Source organism: Lynx canadensis, chromosome B3 (assembly GCF_007474595.2).
Source record: "Lynx canadensis isolate LIC74 chromosome B3, mLynCan4.pri.v2, whole genome shotgun sequence".
NCBI classification, from domain to species: Eukaryota; Metazoa; Chordata; class Mammalia; order Carnivora; family Felidae; genus Lynx; species Lynx canadensis.
In genome coordinates, this window is record NC_044308.2 from 119,842,720 (window position 1) to 119,858,054 (window position 15,335).

General features: G+C 42.5%; 2 protein-coding genes across 4 annotated transcripts in view; one reads left to right on the forward strand and one right to left on the reverse strand.

The window, feature by feature from the left end:
• PGF (placental growth factor) overlaps nucleotides 1-7,438 on the reverse strand; it is a 52,342-nt gene extending 44,904 nt beyond the window's left edge. For 2 of the 3 annotated variants that reach the window (XM_032593415.1, XM_030319584.2), the window contains exons 1-2: nucleotides 7,368-7,438; nucleotides 4,879-4,954 (exon numbers count right to left, since the gene is read on the reverse strand). The gene's annotated coding sequence lies outside the window, so the exon portion shown is untranslated. Of the gene's footprint in view, nucleotides 1-4,878; nucleotides 4,981-7,367 lie in introns of those variants that run through there. The other variant, XM_030319586.2, reaches the window with a different exon arrangement.
• Nucleotides 7,439-7,560: 122 nt separating this feature from the next.
• Nucleotides 7,561-14,892, forward strand: EIF2B2 (eukaryotic translation initiation factor 2B subunit beta). The gene is made up of 8 exons (XM_030319587.1): nucleotides 7,561-7,806; nucleotides 7,925-8,045; nucleotides 8,173-8,321; nucleotides 9,178-9,341; nucleotides 9,993-10,088; nucleotides 11,536-11,673; nucleotides 12,911-12,977; nucleotides 14,227-14,892. The coding sequence occupies exons 1-8, from the start codon at nucleotides 7,644-7,646 to the stop codon at nucleotides 14,382-14,384; spliced, it is 1,056 nt and encodes a 351-aa protein (XP_030175447.1). The 5' UTR covers nucleotides 7,561-7,643; the 3' UTR covers nucleotides 14,385-14,892.
• Nucleotides 14,893-15,335: the final 443 nt, after the last annotated feature.

The window sequence follows — 15,335 nt, forward strand, 5'->3', positions numbered from 1 at the left end:
TGACCTGGCTGAAGTCAGACGCTTAACCGACTGCGCCACCCAGGCGCCCCGGAACCCTACTTTTTAAACTTAACAATATGCTGTCAATAATTCTTATCATTAAGTATTTCTTATGTCATTAAATATTCTTCTAAAACATGTATGGCAATACATAATTCCCAAACCAATTTTTAAATTTTGAATATTTAGGAATATTTCTGATTTTATGTTATAAATAATAAAGTAAAAAGTGTTATTGTGGATAAATCTTTGGGCCTATTTCTGATTACCTCCCTACGATAAATTTCTAGACTTAAACATATCAATTTAAAAAGCATGAATGAACATTTTAAAGTCTTTTGCTATGTTTTTTTTTTTTTTTTCCCAAATTGTCCTACTGAAAGCTGTTTCATTTTAAAATCCCACAGAAATAGGGGCGCCTGGGTGGCTCAGTCGGTTAAGCGTCCGACTTTGGCTCAGGTCACGATCTCGCGGTCTGTGAGTTCGAGCCCTGCATCGGGCTCTGTGCTGACAGCACGGAGCCTGGAGCCTGTTTCAGATTCTGTGTCTCCCTCTCTCTCTCTGACCCCCTCTCATTCATGCTCTGTCTCTCTCTGTCTCAAAAATAAATAAACGTTAAAAAAAAATAAAAGAATAAATAAAATAAAATCCCACAGAAATATGTGAGAATTGGGCAAAGTTTTTAAAACTACTAATATTGCAACACAAATTACAAATGATTGGAATCTTTAATATATAAACACACCTTACAAATTAACCAGAAAAAGATTAAATACCCAATATCAAGATGCTTTGGGCTGTAAGTGACAGAGAACTCCATTCAAAATTTTATACAGAAATGTACCATTTCATATAATAAGAAGTCTAAAGTTAGGGCAACTTCTGGATTTGTCGATTTCACACAACAACTTTAATAAAAGGCACCATAGTACATAGACTAACAGGATAAGCACTGAAGCTATACTGTTGGATTAACATCTCAACTCTTCCACTTACTGGGTGTGTGACACTAAGCAAGTTACTTATCCTATTTATGCCTCAGATTCCTGTTTTGAAAATGGTTATATTAGTAGTATTTATCTCATAGGACTGCTGAAAGGATGACAAGAGTTTATATATGTAAAATATCCATTAAGTGTTGATATTTTCAAGACCTTAGGTTCTTCCTGTTCTTCTGTTCTGACATCTTGGCATGTTAACTTAATCCTCATTCTTGAGACTTCATGGTCATTTAAGATAGCTGCAGTAATTCTAGGCATCATATTTCAGACAATCAGAGACTAAAGAGACTAAGGAGTCTTCTCCGTTACTTAAAAACAAAGAAACCTTTCCAGGGAGTCCCAAACAGATCTCCCTCATATTCTGCTGGCTAGAAAATGGGTTACCCAGCACCAACCTATAGAAGAAAGAAAGAAAGAAAGAAGAAAGAAAGAAAAGAAAGAAAGAAAGAAAGAAAGAAAGAAAGAGAAGAAAGAAAGAAAAGAAAGAAAAGAAAGAAAGAAGAAAAAGAAAGAAAAGAAAGAAAAGAAAGAAAAGAAAGAAAAGAAAGAAAAGAAAGAAGAAAAGAACGAAGAAAGAAAGAAAGAAAGAAAGAAAGAAAGAAAGAAAGAAAGAAAGAGAAAGAAGAAGAAAAAGAATGGAATTGCCATGATTGGCTTAGGCCAATCAGGATTTACTCATAAGCTAAAACCACTTTCCCCGTGGGTAGAAACCAAAGAAAATCAGGCCTTTTAACAAAGAAGAAGAAAGAAATGGATGTCAGGTAGACAACCAGAATGTCTGTCATGTATCATATTAGAAAAATGGGCAAATCATATGCATTGAAACATGAAAAAAATGTTCATCTATATTAATGAGCAAAGAAATGCAAACTAAAAGGAGTTTTGTATTTTCTCTATCCACTTGACAATGATGAAAAAGAATGATAATCATCTACAACAGTAAAAATTCAATGTACCTAGGAATAATCTTACATAAGATGTCCAAGTCATATATGGAGAAAATTATAAAATTTTACTAAACAACATTAAAGAAGACCTAAATAAATGAAGATACATACCATATCCATAGATAGGAAGACTCAGTATCTTAAAGATGCCAATTCTCCTCAAATTAATTTAGAGATTCAAAGTAATTCCATGCAAAATCTTTAGAGGTTGCTTTTTTTTTTTTGAGGAATAGACAAATTGTTTCTAAAATATATATGAAAGAGCAAAGACTTAAAACTAGTTAAGAACCTTTTAAAGAAAGAAATATTGCAAGGGAATTTTTCTTACCAGAGAGCAAGACTTTTTTTTTTTTTTTACAATTTTTTTTTAATGTTTATTTATTTTTGAGACAGAGAGAGACAGAGCATGAACAGGGGAGGGGCAGAGAGAGAGGGAGACACAGAATCTGAAATGGGCTCCAGGCTCTGAGCTGTCAGCACAGAGCCCGACGTGGGGCTCGAACTCACAGACCGTGAGATCATGACCTGAGCCGAAGTTGGACGCTTAACCGACTGAGCCACCCAGGCACCCCAGGACTTTTTATAAAATAAGACAAAAATGTGATATTAGGTCAGGGATATGCAAATTTAGCAATGGAACAAAATACAAAGCCCTCAAACAGACTCACACATTATAGATACTTGATATATTAGAGTGGTAGCATTGAAAATCAAGGGAAAAAGAATGGAAAAAGAAAATAAAATTGGATTCCCACCTTACTCCTTACATAGAAAACTTATGTGTAAATCCTTTTTTAAAATATTTATTTATTTTGAGAGAGAGGCAGACAGAGAGGGAGAGAGACAGAATCCCAAGCAGGGTCTGTGCTGTCAGTGAAGAGCCTGATGAGGGGCTCTATCTCATGAACTTTGAGATCACGACCTGAGCCAAAATCAAAAGTCAGACCCTCATGTGTCTAAGCCACCCAGGCACTCCCAAAACTTACATGTAAATCTAAAATTTTAACTTATTTAGAAGAAAAAAAGTAAGAGATAATCTTCAAGCCTTTAAATCAGGGAAGGGTTTTTGTTTTGTTTTGTTTTTTGAGAGAGAGAGCAAGCAAGTAGGGGAGAGGCCGGGGGGGGGGGGGGTGGGTGGGAATCCCAAGCAGGCTCTGCACTGTCAGCACAGAGCCCAACACGGGGCTTGATCTCACAAACCATGAGATCATGACCTGAGCCAAAATCAAGAGTTGAATGCTTAAGCGACTGAGCCACCCAGGCACCCCAGGGAAGGAGTTTTAAAATAAAATATGAAAAGCATTAACTACCTAAGACAAGGTTGATGCATTTGACCATATTTAAAATTGAGAACTCTGTTGAAAGACATCACAAAGTGAGTGAAACAACAAGCCATGAACTGAGAGAAGATATTTATAAAACAAATAACTGAAAAAGATGAGTATTCAAAATATATAAGAAACTCCTACAAGTCCATTTTAAAAAGATTTTTAAGAAAGTAGGCAAGAGGGGCGCCTGGGTGGCTCAGTCGGTTAAGCATCCGACTTTGGCTCAGGTCACGATCTCGCGGTCCGTGAGTTCGAGCCCCGCGTTGGGCTCTGGGCTGATGGCTCAGAGCCTGGAGCCTGCTTCCGATTCTGTGTCTCCTTCTCTCTCTGCCCCTCCCCCATTCATGCTCTGTCTCTCTCTGTCTCAAAAATAAATAAAAACGTTAAAAAAAAAATTAAAAAAAAAGAAAAAAAAAGAAAGTAGGCAAGAGACACAAACAGGTATTTCACAAAGGGGAAAGAAAAATACATGGCCAAGAAACATATGAAAAAATGAACAATCTCATTGGTAATCAGGAAAACAAATTAAGATCATAATGATGCATCCTTTTATATCTACCTGATTCTCCCCAATTAAAATAACTGGTAGTACCAAGTGTTGCTAATAAGGTAGATCAGTTGGAACTCTTTAAGTCCTACTGGAGAGAGCATTCATTGATTTTTTTTTTATTAAAAAAAATTTTTTTTTAATGTTTATTTATTTCTGAGACAGAGAGAGACAGACAGAGCATGAGCGGGGAGGGGCAGACAGAGAGGGAGACACAGAATCTGAAACAGGCTCCAGGCTCTGAGCTGTCAGCACTGAGCCTGAGGCGGGGCTCGAACTCACAAACCATGAGATCATGACCTGAGCCGAAGTGGGTCGCTCAACTGACTGAGCCACCTAGGCGCCCTGAAGATTTTGTCTTTTAAGCTTTTATTTTTTAGTAATCTCTACACCCAACGTGGGGCTCGAATGTACAACCCCAAGATCAAGAGTTGCATGCTCTACCAACTGAGCCCCCCAGGCGCCCCGAGCATTCATTGATTTAACCACTTTGGAAGACTAGCGCTATTTGTAAAGTTGAATATTCACACAGTCTATGCTCTAGCTGTTCCACTTGCAGGCCAAAACATACACAAGAATATTTATAGTTTATATTCTCTCACTCCCCTAAAAAAGACTGGAAACACCCCAAATATCTGTTGAAAGAAAACGAATACATAGATTACGGTATGGTCACATGATGGAATACTAGGCAGCGTTGCTAATGAAAGAACTACAGATACACGTAACTACATCCATTTTAGGAATGTCGTATCAAGTGAAAAGAGCAAGTTGTAGAAAATTACATTATAATGTCATCTGCAAAAAAGTTAAAATCAGGTTGAACTAAACAATATGTTGTTTAGGGATTATAAATATATAAACATTTTTTTAATAAAACAAAGCAATACCAGTCAAAATTCAGTGGTTATCCTTGGGTATGGGAGAAGACAGAGAAATGCGGTAAGAGTACACACATTGTCGACATGGTATAGGCAGTGTTTTAGGATTTTTTAAAAATATATATCACATACTTTTTAAAATTGTGGTTAAAATACAGGTAACATAAAATTTACCTAAGTCCTTTAAGTGTGCATCTCAGTGGCATTAATGTACATCCATCCTCCACCATCCATCTCTAGAACTGTTTTCCTGTTGTAAAACCAAAATTCTGTACCCATTAAATAATAACTTATGCCCCCATCCCACCCCTGAAAACCACCATTCTACTTATATTTAAGAATTTTAGTTTTGGGGGCGCCTGGGTGGCTCAGTTGGTTAAGCGTCTGACTTCAGCTCAGGTTATGATCTCACACTCCGTGAGTTTGAGCCCCGCGTCCGGCTCTGTGCTGACAGCTTGGAGCCTGGAGCCTGCTTTGGATTCTGTGTCTCCCCCTCTCTTTGCCCTTCCCCTGCTCATGCTCTGTCTCTCTCTGTCTCAGAAATAAATAAAAACATTTAAAAAAACTAAAAAAAAAAGAATTTTAGTTTTTAATTTGGGAGATGAGTTCATGCATGTTCATTTTGTCATGCTTCATAACTTGCATATATATATATTTAGACATGCTTTATCATGTCTGTGTTGTAGCATGGTAGTTTCATATATACATACATATACACACACACACACATATATATAACACACAACATATATTCTTTTGTATGTATACAATAGTATATGCCTTATTTTTTAATGGCTTGATGCCTGGAAAAATAAAGAATGACAATATCCAAAATTGGCCAGATCATGATAAGTGATATCATGATAAGTGATAACAAGCATGTAAATTGGTACAATTTTTAGGACAGTTTAAACTTAACACAAATAAGGGTGCCTGGGTGGCTCAGTCAGTTAAGCATCTGACTTCGGCTCAGGTCATGATCTCGCGGTCCGTGAGTTTGAGCCCCGGGTCAGGCTCTGTGCTGACAGCTCAGAGCCTGGAGCCCGTTTCAGATTCTGTGTCTCCCTCTCTCTCTGCCCCTCCCCTGTTCATGCTCTGTCTCTCTCTGTCTCAAAAATAAATAAACATTAAAAAATTGTTTTTAACTTAACACAAATAAAATTGACAAATATATTATGGCTTTTGGGAGTTATGGTGTTTCAATTTTGGTTTCTAATTATTCATTGCTAGTATATAGAAACAAGATTCATTTTTGCGTGTTGACCTTACATCCTTGCTAAATTCACTTATTCACTCTTGGGTTTTTTTGGTCATTGTTGATTATTTGGATTTTCTGTTTCCTTAAACAGAAACAGAGGCAGTTTCTTCTGTGAATAGAGGCAGTTTTCTCTCTAGTCTGTATGTTTTTAAACTTTCTCTTACCTTACTGCACTGCCTAGAACTTTGACTATAATATTAAATAGGAGTTGTGAGAGTGGACATCCTTGCCTTGTTTCTGATCTTAGAAAGAAAGCAGTCTTTCACCTTAAAGTATGAGATTAAGTGCAGGCTCTTGTGGATATTCTTTAGCAAGTTGAAGAAGTTCCCTTCTATTCCTAGTTCTCTGAGAGTTTTGTGTTTTTTTTTTTTAATTCAGTGGCTGTTGAATTTTGTCAAATGCTTCTTGCATCAATAGATCTGATCATGTGGTTTCACTTTTTGTATTGTTAATATGGTTGTTAAATAATGATTAATTTTCAAACATTAAAAGAGCTTTGCATCCCGGGTTTAAATTCTATTTGGTAATTATTAATCTTTTTATTCATTGCTGGATTTGATTTGTTAATATTTTGTTACAGATTTTGCATCTGTGTTTGTGAGGGATACTGGTCTGTAGTTTTCTTGTACTCTCTTTGTCTGATTTTGGTATTGATGTATCTTTTTGGATGGCAATATGTCAAATGTAACAAATGTCTTAAGAAAATGAGTTTGCCCAGAGATCCTAAGAACTTATCTTAAGGAAACAGAGATTCTCATGACACACAGACTTTAGATTCAGATAGTCGGTAGATTTGAACACGAATGCGTCCCCTTACCAACTGCTTGAATTTTGTGGCCGTTTTCTATCCTGTAAAATGCGGATAAGAGGACCTACCTCACAGATTGCAGTAGATAATTCACACACAGTGCCCAACACATAGTAAACTTGAAGTCAATAATAGCTCTTGGTATTATGTTATACTCTCTAGCCTATCTGGAAGGACATCATCTTTGCTCCCATATAAAGCTCCCACTTTGAACCTCCTTATTGGTGAGTATTCGTCTCTTCATCCCTGATCCCTGCCTCACAATAAGTGTGTGAGGCGATGGGAATGCAAAGGTAAAAAAGGTATGGTCCCTGCTCTCGGGGAGCTGAATCTGTTAGACACAGGTGCAAACGAACCAGTTTTATGCAGTGTAACAGCATTATAATAGAGCGTCTGCCCTAGGTGTAGCGGGTCCCGGACGCGCACTCTCAGCGCGAGTCAGAACAGCTGGCGGTCACTGGAGCTTAGGGATCAAGAGGGAGGGCGGGTGGCAACTTTCACAGCACAGCCTCGGGTCGTTGGGGGGAGTGGGAGCGCCGAGACCAGCTGTTTCCATAGCAACAGAACTAGCCACCCTCGCGGGGCCTCCCAGCTCACCTCTGTCCAACTTCGTAGGAGCTGCGAACGGCCACTTCCGTTCCTCCAGCCTCGGAGGCTCGCGGACGCTCCGCCGTAAATGAGCAACTCGAGTTCCTAGCCTCTGATTGGCTCAGGCAGATGGAAGGGGTGGGCTGTGGCACGGAGGGGCGTGGCCTGCGGACCGTGAAGCCCGAGTTTTCCTCGCGGAGCGGAAGCCGACTTCACCCGCCCCGGAAGTGCAACGATCGAGGTTGTACAGGTGCGGATTTCGCCGGCGAGGCGGCTCTTTTCGAGATGCCGGGAGCCGCAGCCAATGGCTCGGAGTTGTACGAGAGCATCGAGAGTTTCGTGGAGGCCCTGAAGCGGGGCGGCGGGCGGCGCAGCTCCGAGGACATGGCTCGGGAGACCCTGGGGCTGCTGCGCCGGATCATTACGGACCACCGCTGGAGCAATGCAGGTGAGGCAGGTCTATTCTGTCGCGTCCCTCGTCACTATCCGTTCCCGATCCCCAGGCGGAAAGTCGCCCAGGTCTCATCGTGCTCGTGCCCTCTCACGCTCTGTTCCTCGGACTGCAGGGGAGCTGATGGAACTGATTCGTCGAGAGGGCCAGAGGATGACAGCCGCGCAGCCCTCAGAGACCACGGTGGGCAACATGGTGCGGAGAGTGCTCAGGATCATCCGGGAGGAGTATGGCAGGTCAGGACGTGGGCCTTTTTGCACGAGCTCCGCCCTTTGCTTGGAGCCTTTAGTGGTGAGCAGGCCCTGTTGCTTCAAAGAGTACACCTCAGCCCACCTCACTCTTTGCGTCTTGTTGCCTCCGTAGACTCCATGGACGCAGCGATGAGAGCGATCAGCAGGAGTCTTTGCACAAACTCTTGACATCCGAAGGCCTTAGCGAGGATTTCAGCTTCCATTACGCCCAACTCCAGTCCAACATCATCGAGGCAATTAATGAGCTGCTTGTGGAACTGGGTAAGAGTCCTGATCCCGGGTGTCAGGACAGGTTACAGGCAGATGAAGGAAGAGAAGAACCTGAAAGTTGTTCATCAGCAGAGATGGGAGATCGCCAGTTATGCTGTTCTCAGCTTTGTCCTCCATCCTAAGAGGAAGGTTTGGAGCAGGACTAAGATAACCCTCCCTACATTTCTTTACAGACCAGCCCTTTATAGATTGCTGCAGAAGCTGTTAGGACAGAGCTTTATTTTCATTTTAAAGATGAACTCCCTAAAACCACAGGTGGTAGACTTCACTAAACTTCTTGAATTTTTATGCACACACGCACCACCTCCATTCCCCTTGTTTTTGTGACCCGGGAGATCTGCAGATATTCATTACAATCAGAATTCCCCAAGGAAGGAAGAAGCTGGGTCTGTGTATCTGGAGCTGCTGCTTCCAAATTGCTCCCCTTTTTTCTTCTGTGGCCTCCTCAGGTGGAGGTGTTGTGGCCACCTTTTGGAGGAGGAGTCCCTTTAGGGGGAAAACTGTTTACCCCACGCTCAGCATTTTATGATTCCCCCAATTGGACCATTTTTTTTTTTTTTTTTTGCCTGAATTCAGTGTCTTCAAAATCAATTGTAAGGAGCTGGTGTTGTGGCCGGGCAGGGTTGGGGGGTTAAGTGGATGAGTTGGGGGTTCTACCGGGAAAGAGGGTAGACTGAGAACTTAGGAGGTAGAAGATCCCAGAGGAATGGGGCTTTTAAGAAGAAGTGACCTTCATATTAAGTCCATTTACCCTGTGTTACCAGGGTCCACTAGGTGGGCACCTGTCTCTTTCATGTTGTAGCACGGTGGTTTCATATTTTCCTTGCAAAACTGACTGTTCTTGCAGAAGGGACAACAGAGAACATTGCAGCCCAGGCTCTGGAGCACATCCACTCCAATGAGGTGATCATGACCATTGGCTTCTCCCGAACAGTAGAAGCCTTCCTCAAAGAGGCGGCCCGAAAGAGGAAATTCCATGTCATTGTGGCAGAATGTGCTCCTTTCTGTCAGGTAGGGGGGGGCTTCTGGAGTTGCTAAGAAAAATGAAAACTGAGGAGGGAATCAAGAAGTGATAGATGGGCTCCGTGCTATCTTTGAATTGATAAGCAAGACGTTGAGAAGATAAAGTAAAATAAAACATTAAGGGAATTTTCAAGTTGTTCATCCTGTCAACACTCTTCAACATTGGTTTGGGAGGCTTAGATGAAATGCTGGGTTCAAGAAAAGAAATATATTGGTTCTTTTGGGAATCAAAATAGGGTAAATTACCTTGGGGATGACTGATGCTTGGCCTGACCGCACTCCATCCCTACGTAAATAATAGGTCTTTCAGAAGGAACTAGGTAAGGATGCAGGATGTTGTAAAGGAACGAGCCAGGACCTATCCTGTCAGCTCTGCCCAATTATACACAAGAGCAGTATTTCCAGTTTTGTGGCTGCTCTAATGCTCCTGTGGAGAACTCAACATTTATTAGCTTCTCCTGGGCTTCCCTGCAATGTACCAGAGAATACCGACCACGGGCAGAAAAAGGAGTTATCTGGAGGCAGTTGTGTGTCGGCTGTGCTCAGTATCACAGAATTCTCCAGATCCAGTTCCATTGGAGATGCCTTCCACTCTCTCTCACTCTCTCTCATAATGTCAGCCTTTCTGTCCTATTGCAGGGTCACGAAATGGCAGTCAATTTGTCCAAAGCAGGTATTGAGACAACTGTCATGACTGATGCCGCCATTTTTGCTGTTATGTCAAGAGTCAACAAGGTGGGTATATTTGGACTTATATTAAATTCATGAAGACTGTACTTCTAAAATACTGATTTTTTCCCCCCTCCCTCCTATAATATCTATGAGGAAAGAAAGTTTCTAACACCTTTTGGAAGTACATATTTGGGCCTTTTTTTTTTTTATTTTTTTTTTTGTTTGTTTTGTTTTGTTTTCAACGTTTATTTTATTTTTTTTGGGACAGAGAGAGACAGCATGAACACGGGAGGGGCAGAGAGAGAGGGAGACACAGAATCGGAAACTGGCTCCAGGCTCTGAGCCATCAGCCCAGAGCCCGACGCGGGGCTCGAACTCACGGACCGTGAGATCGTGACCTGGCTGAAGTCGGACGCTTAACCGCCTGCGCCACCCAGGCGCCCCATAATTTTTTTTTTTTTTTAACGTTTATTTTTGAGACAGAGACAGAGCATGAACGGGGGAGGGTCAGAGAGAGGGAGACACAGAATCCGAAACAGGCTCCAGGCTCCGAGCTGTCAGCACAGAGCCCGACGCGGGGCTTGAACTCACGGACTGTGAGATCATGACCTGAGCCGAAGTTGGCCGCTCAACCGACTGAGCCACCCAGGCGCCCCTGGGCCTTTTTAATATATTAACTGAATTTCTTTTTCTTCTATCTGTATCATTGTTCCTCACTTAGAGTAGCTTCTTTTTGTTGTGTTTGTTTGTTTTAAAGATTTTATTTATTTTAATTTTTTTTAATGTTTTTATTTATTTTTGAGACAGAGACAGAGCATGAGCAGGGGTGGGGCAGAGAGAGAGAGGGAGACACAGAATCTAAAGCAGGCTCCAGGCTCTGAGCTGTCAGCACAGAGCCCGACACAGGGCTTGAACTCATGGACTGTGAGATTATGACCTGAGCTGAAGTTGGACGCTCAACCGACTGAGCCACCCAGGCGTCCCAAAAGATTTTATTTTTTAAAGCAGTCTCTGCACCCAGTGTGGGGCTCGAACTCACAACCCCAAGATCAAGAGTCATGATCTACATGCTCTACAACTGAGCCAGCCGGGCACCTCAGAGTAGTTTCTTTTTGGTGAAAGCATTGAAGAGAATGAAATAGGACTAAGCTAAGCGTGGCAGCTGCTAGGGATTGGGTAGAGGGTCCCTGCTTTCTGAGCAGAGAGTTTGGCAGTGGTGGATGATGAATAGAAAGGCTTCTGGCTTCTCAGGAGCTGTGACATAGAGATCCTAGAAGACAGGGCTAAGAGCAGGAGGTGGTACAGCTTCCGGTCACAGACTATATTCATTCTTTGGGAAGGCACTTTTGAGCTAGAACTCATGGTCCTTAGTCTAGAATCCCTTTTCCTTTACGGCTGTGTGACCCTCACGATGTCAAGAGGGAGGCCTGGGCATTCAGCCTATTGTGCCCAATGGCTTATTTAAGGTTGTATCTCTAGGATGACTCACATTTTGCTTCCTGTTCCAAAGGTGATCATTGGCACAAAGACCATCCTGGCCAATGGTGCCCTGAGAGCCGTGACAGGAACTCACACTCTAGCACTGGCAGCAAAACACCATTCCACCCCGCTCATCGTTTGTGCTCCTATGTTCAAGCTTTCCCCACAGGTACGTCTGTCTGTCTGTAGCCAACAGAAAGAAGGAAGCCAAAGTGTAGCCTTGATCTCCAGGCCTTCAACCTGCTCACTCTGGGGCTTCTTTTTATCTGTGTTTACTAAATGGATTAGACCCAGTAGAGGCTGGAAAAAGCCACAAAAGTCTTGAACCAGGAAAAAAATTGATAGTTTTTTTTTTTTTAATTCCTTTTTTTTTAATGTTCATTTATTTTGAGAGAGAGAGAGCACGTGTGCGAGCAGGGGAGGGGCAGAGAGAGAGGGAGAGAGAATCCCAGGCTGAAAGTGCAGAGCCAGATGTGGGGCTCAAACTCACCAACTGTGAGATCGTGACCTGAGCTGAAATCAAGAATCGGACACTCAACCGACTGAGTCCCCCAGGCGCCCCTCAAAAATTGATAGTATAACTTGTCAGCTTTGAAAAGTCAAAATTATAAGGTCAGGGTAGTACATAGTTGGGGAAGGCCCTTTGTTTCCACTGCCACCATTCCCCATCACCCTGACCATTTCTGAAAATGCCAAACAAGTTGAAACTAGGAACATAGAAACGGTTTTATTTGTCATAGTTGGAGGGACGTTCCTCTGTAGCTTGAATACAAACAGTATTACAAAATGAAGAGTTATTTCATTAGCAATAGAAGCTATTTGTAGGTCTCTTTTTTAAATTGAGGTGAATTTCACATAACATACAATTAGCCAGTTTTAAGTGTACAGTTCAGGGACACTTACTACATTCACAACATTGTGCAACTACCACTCTCTGGTTTCAGACCTTCATCATCCCGGCAAAACACTCTGTACCCATTACATAATCACTCCCTGTTGCCTCCTCTCCCCATCTCCTAGGAATCACTAATCTGTTTTCTGTCTCTGTGGCTTTGCCTGTTTTGGATATTTCATATAAAAGAAATCATACAATGTGTGCCTTTTGTTCTTGACATCTTTCACTTCGCATGATGTTTTCAAGGTTCCTAGCTATAGCACAGCTCTTTGTTTCTTTCTGTGGCTGAATGATACTCTCTTGCATGGATATACCACAGTTTATTTATCCATTCACCCCTTGGGTAGTTGGGTTGTTCAGCCTTTGGTTTTAGTGAATAATGGTCCTGGAAGCATTTGTGTGCAAACTTCTTTGTGGACATAAGATTTTTATTTCCCTTGGGTATGTACCTAGAGGTGGAATTTGCTAGGTCTGTCTCACTCTTTTTTTGCTTTTTTTTTTCCTTATCTAGTTCCCCAATGAAGAAGATTCATTTCACAAGTTTGTGGCCCCTGAAGAAGTTCTGCCTTTCACAGAAGGTACAGAAGGGTGTGTGTGTGTGTGTGTGTGTGTGTGTGTGTGTGTACGTGCACGTGTGTGTTTGGGTCCTTTTGCTTTTGTTTTGGTAGTCAGTCAGGGGTGAATGCTGCCAGGTTGTGTTTTTTATCATACTTCTTGTGGAGACTTCTCTTTAGTGTCTTAGAGTGCATGGGGACCTGATCATTTTGTTCTGGGACTAATATATTCAACGGAGTATTGGGGTCATGGTGGGTTGGATCACCCAGCATTGACTGAGTTTGGCTTTGCACATTGCTTGACAGAGGCAACAACCGAATGGGAAAATAGACTTGTTTTTCAGTTGCTGTAGGGAGTCATTTTGGTGACGTGAATGGCAAAGGAAGTAGGCTCCAAAATGTTCCTACTATAAAACTTGCCTGTAATCTTTGTGCGTTGGGGTCCTTTTCTGTGACTTCTGAATGTAGCAGCTGTGGTCAGTGAGCCTGCCACCTTATCAACATCACATGGCCTTAAACACCATCTGAGAGCAAAGCAAGTGCTTGGGCTTCAGTTCTTCTTAGAAGTTGAATAACTTCATTTATTCACACATTTGTTCTTTCAAGAATTATTTTATGTATGTATCCACTATGTATCCAGCACTACACTAGCAACTAGGGATGTAAAAATGAACAACAAATAGGTCCTGCTCCCACAGAGCTTACGTTCTGTTGCAGAAGATAGACAAGAAAATGTCAGGTCATGAGATGTTTTGGGAAGAGAACAAAGAAGGATGATGTGATTGGAAGGTGGTTGGAGACTATGTTAGTTTGGGGAGGGTCTTAATGAGGGGACATTTCAGCTGAGTCCAGAATGAATAGACCCCACCGTGTGAAGATCAAGGAAAGAGTCTTCCAGGCATTGGTGCAAAGGGCCTGAGTTAGGTCCCCGCTTAGCCAGTTGGAACCAGATGGCCATTATGGCTGGAGAGGAACGAGCACGAGGGAGAGTGGGATGAATTACAATTAGTGTAGTGCAGCGGGGAGGGGCTAGATCTTGAGGGCTGCTATCCCAAGCTGGAATTCTGTTCTAAGGGCTATGCAAAGGCATTGGAGAGTTTTAAGCAGGGAGTGGTATGGTCTGAAGTCCTCTCTTCTGGTTTGCACTCTGCTGCAGCTTCCCGAGGGGTAGCGAGTATGCCTGCATTATTGAGCCTAGAATCTATATGCTACCTGGTTATTAGAGCAGGATCCTCAGTTTTATCTTTAGCATGTGTGATTGATTGCCTTTCAGGGGACATTCTGGAGAAGGTCGGCGTTCACTGCCCCGTGTTTGACTACGTCCCCCCAGAGCTCATTACCCTCTTCATCTCCAACATTGGTGGGAATGCGCCTTCGTACATCTACCGCTTGATGAGTGAACTCTACCATCCTGATGATCATGTCCTATGACCACCATTCATTCTAAGCAGAAGCTGCTTAGCCAGATATGGAATGGAGAGGGACTTCAGTGCGACTGCTGAAAATCAAGTCCTTGTAATCGGGAGTGAACTGGAGCCAACCTAAAAAACTTAATACCGTTTCCTGCCTTTTTAGGCATCCCATAACAAGGACACACATTCAGGTCTGTCTCTTGCCTTTCTGATCTTAACAGCAGCAGCAGGCCTTGACCTATTAATTTTGTAGCCTCTTGGGGCGCCTGGCTGGCCGTCGGTAGAGCGTGCGACTCTTGATGCTGGGGTTATGAGCTCTGTTCCCACGCTGGGCACGGAGTTTACTGTAAAAATTTGTTCTTTGGAACCTCTTAGAGACCTGGGGAGTCTGTTTTAGGAACTTAAACTTTCTGGTTCAGTGGGGCGTTAAACAACACTGAAGACCTTGATGGGATATAGGTTTTTGCCCAGAAATGGCTACCACACCTTTTCCTGGGCTGTGCCAATAAAAGCTGCTTGAAGATTCCTGAGTTGGTTTATTTATTGTTCTGCTCTGAACTGCCTGAAACAGCAGCAGCAGCAGAGCCCTTTTTGTGCTTTGATAGAGGGCTGTAATTAGAGGGAACCGGCTAAGACAGAAATGCAAATGAAAGTATTTACAGTTTCCTTACTAATTCACTGGCAGTGGTCCCAAACAACTTGTTAGTAATCTAGAGAGTGGCTCCAAAACCTCTCCGAATCATCGGGGAGCTTAAGAAAATGTACCATCTTGGGTTCTATCCCGGACCTACTGCATCTGATCTCCGGGATGGCACCTGGGAATCCGCTTAAAGCTTCCCAGAAAAGGACCCTCTCGTGTACTGTTAATAGGATTGTACGCTGGTACCTTTCGAGAGCAATTCTGAACGTGCATTTCTCAAATTATTTGTACAAGCACATGGAGATATAGAGAAGAATACCTATCACTGTA

What these genes read in the sequence shown, in the direction of transcription:
- EIF2B2 (XM_030319587.1), top strand. Translation starts at nt 7,644, where the DNA reads ATGCCGGGAGCCGCAGCCAATGGCTCGGAGTTGTACGAGAGCATCGAG. An exon ending in TGTTCAAGCTTTCCCCACAG is followed by an intron (nt 11,674 to 12,910) that starts GTACGTCTGTCT and finishes TTCCTTATCTAG; the next exon opens with TTCCCCAATGAAGAAGATTC. An exon ending in AGTTCTGCCTTTCACAGAAG is followed by an intron (nt 12,978 to 14,226) that starts GTACAGAAGGGT and finishes ATTGCCTTTCAG; the next exon opens with GGGACATTCTGGAGAAGGTC.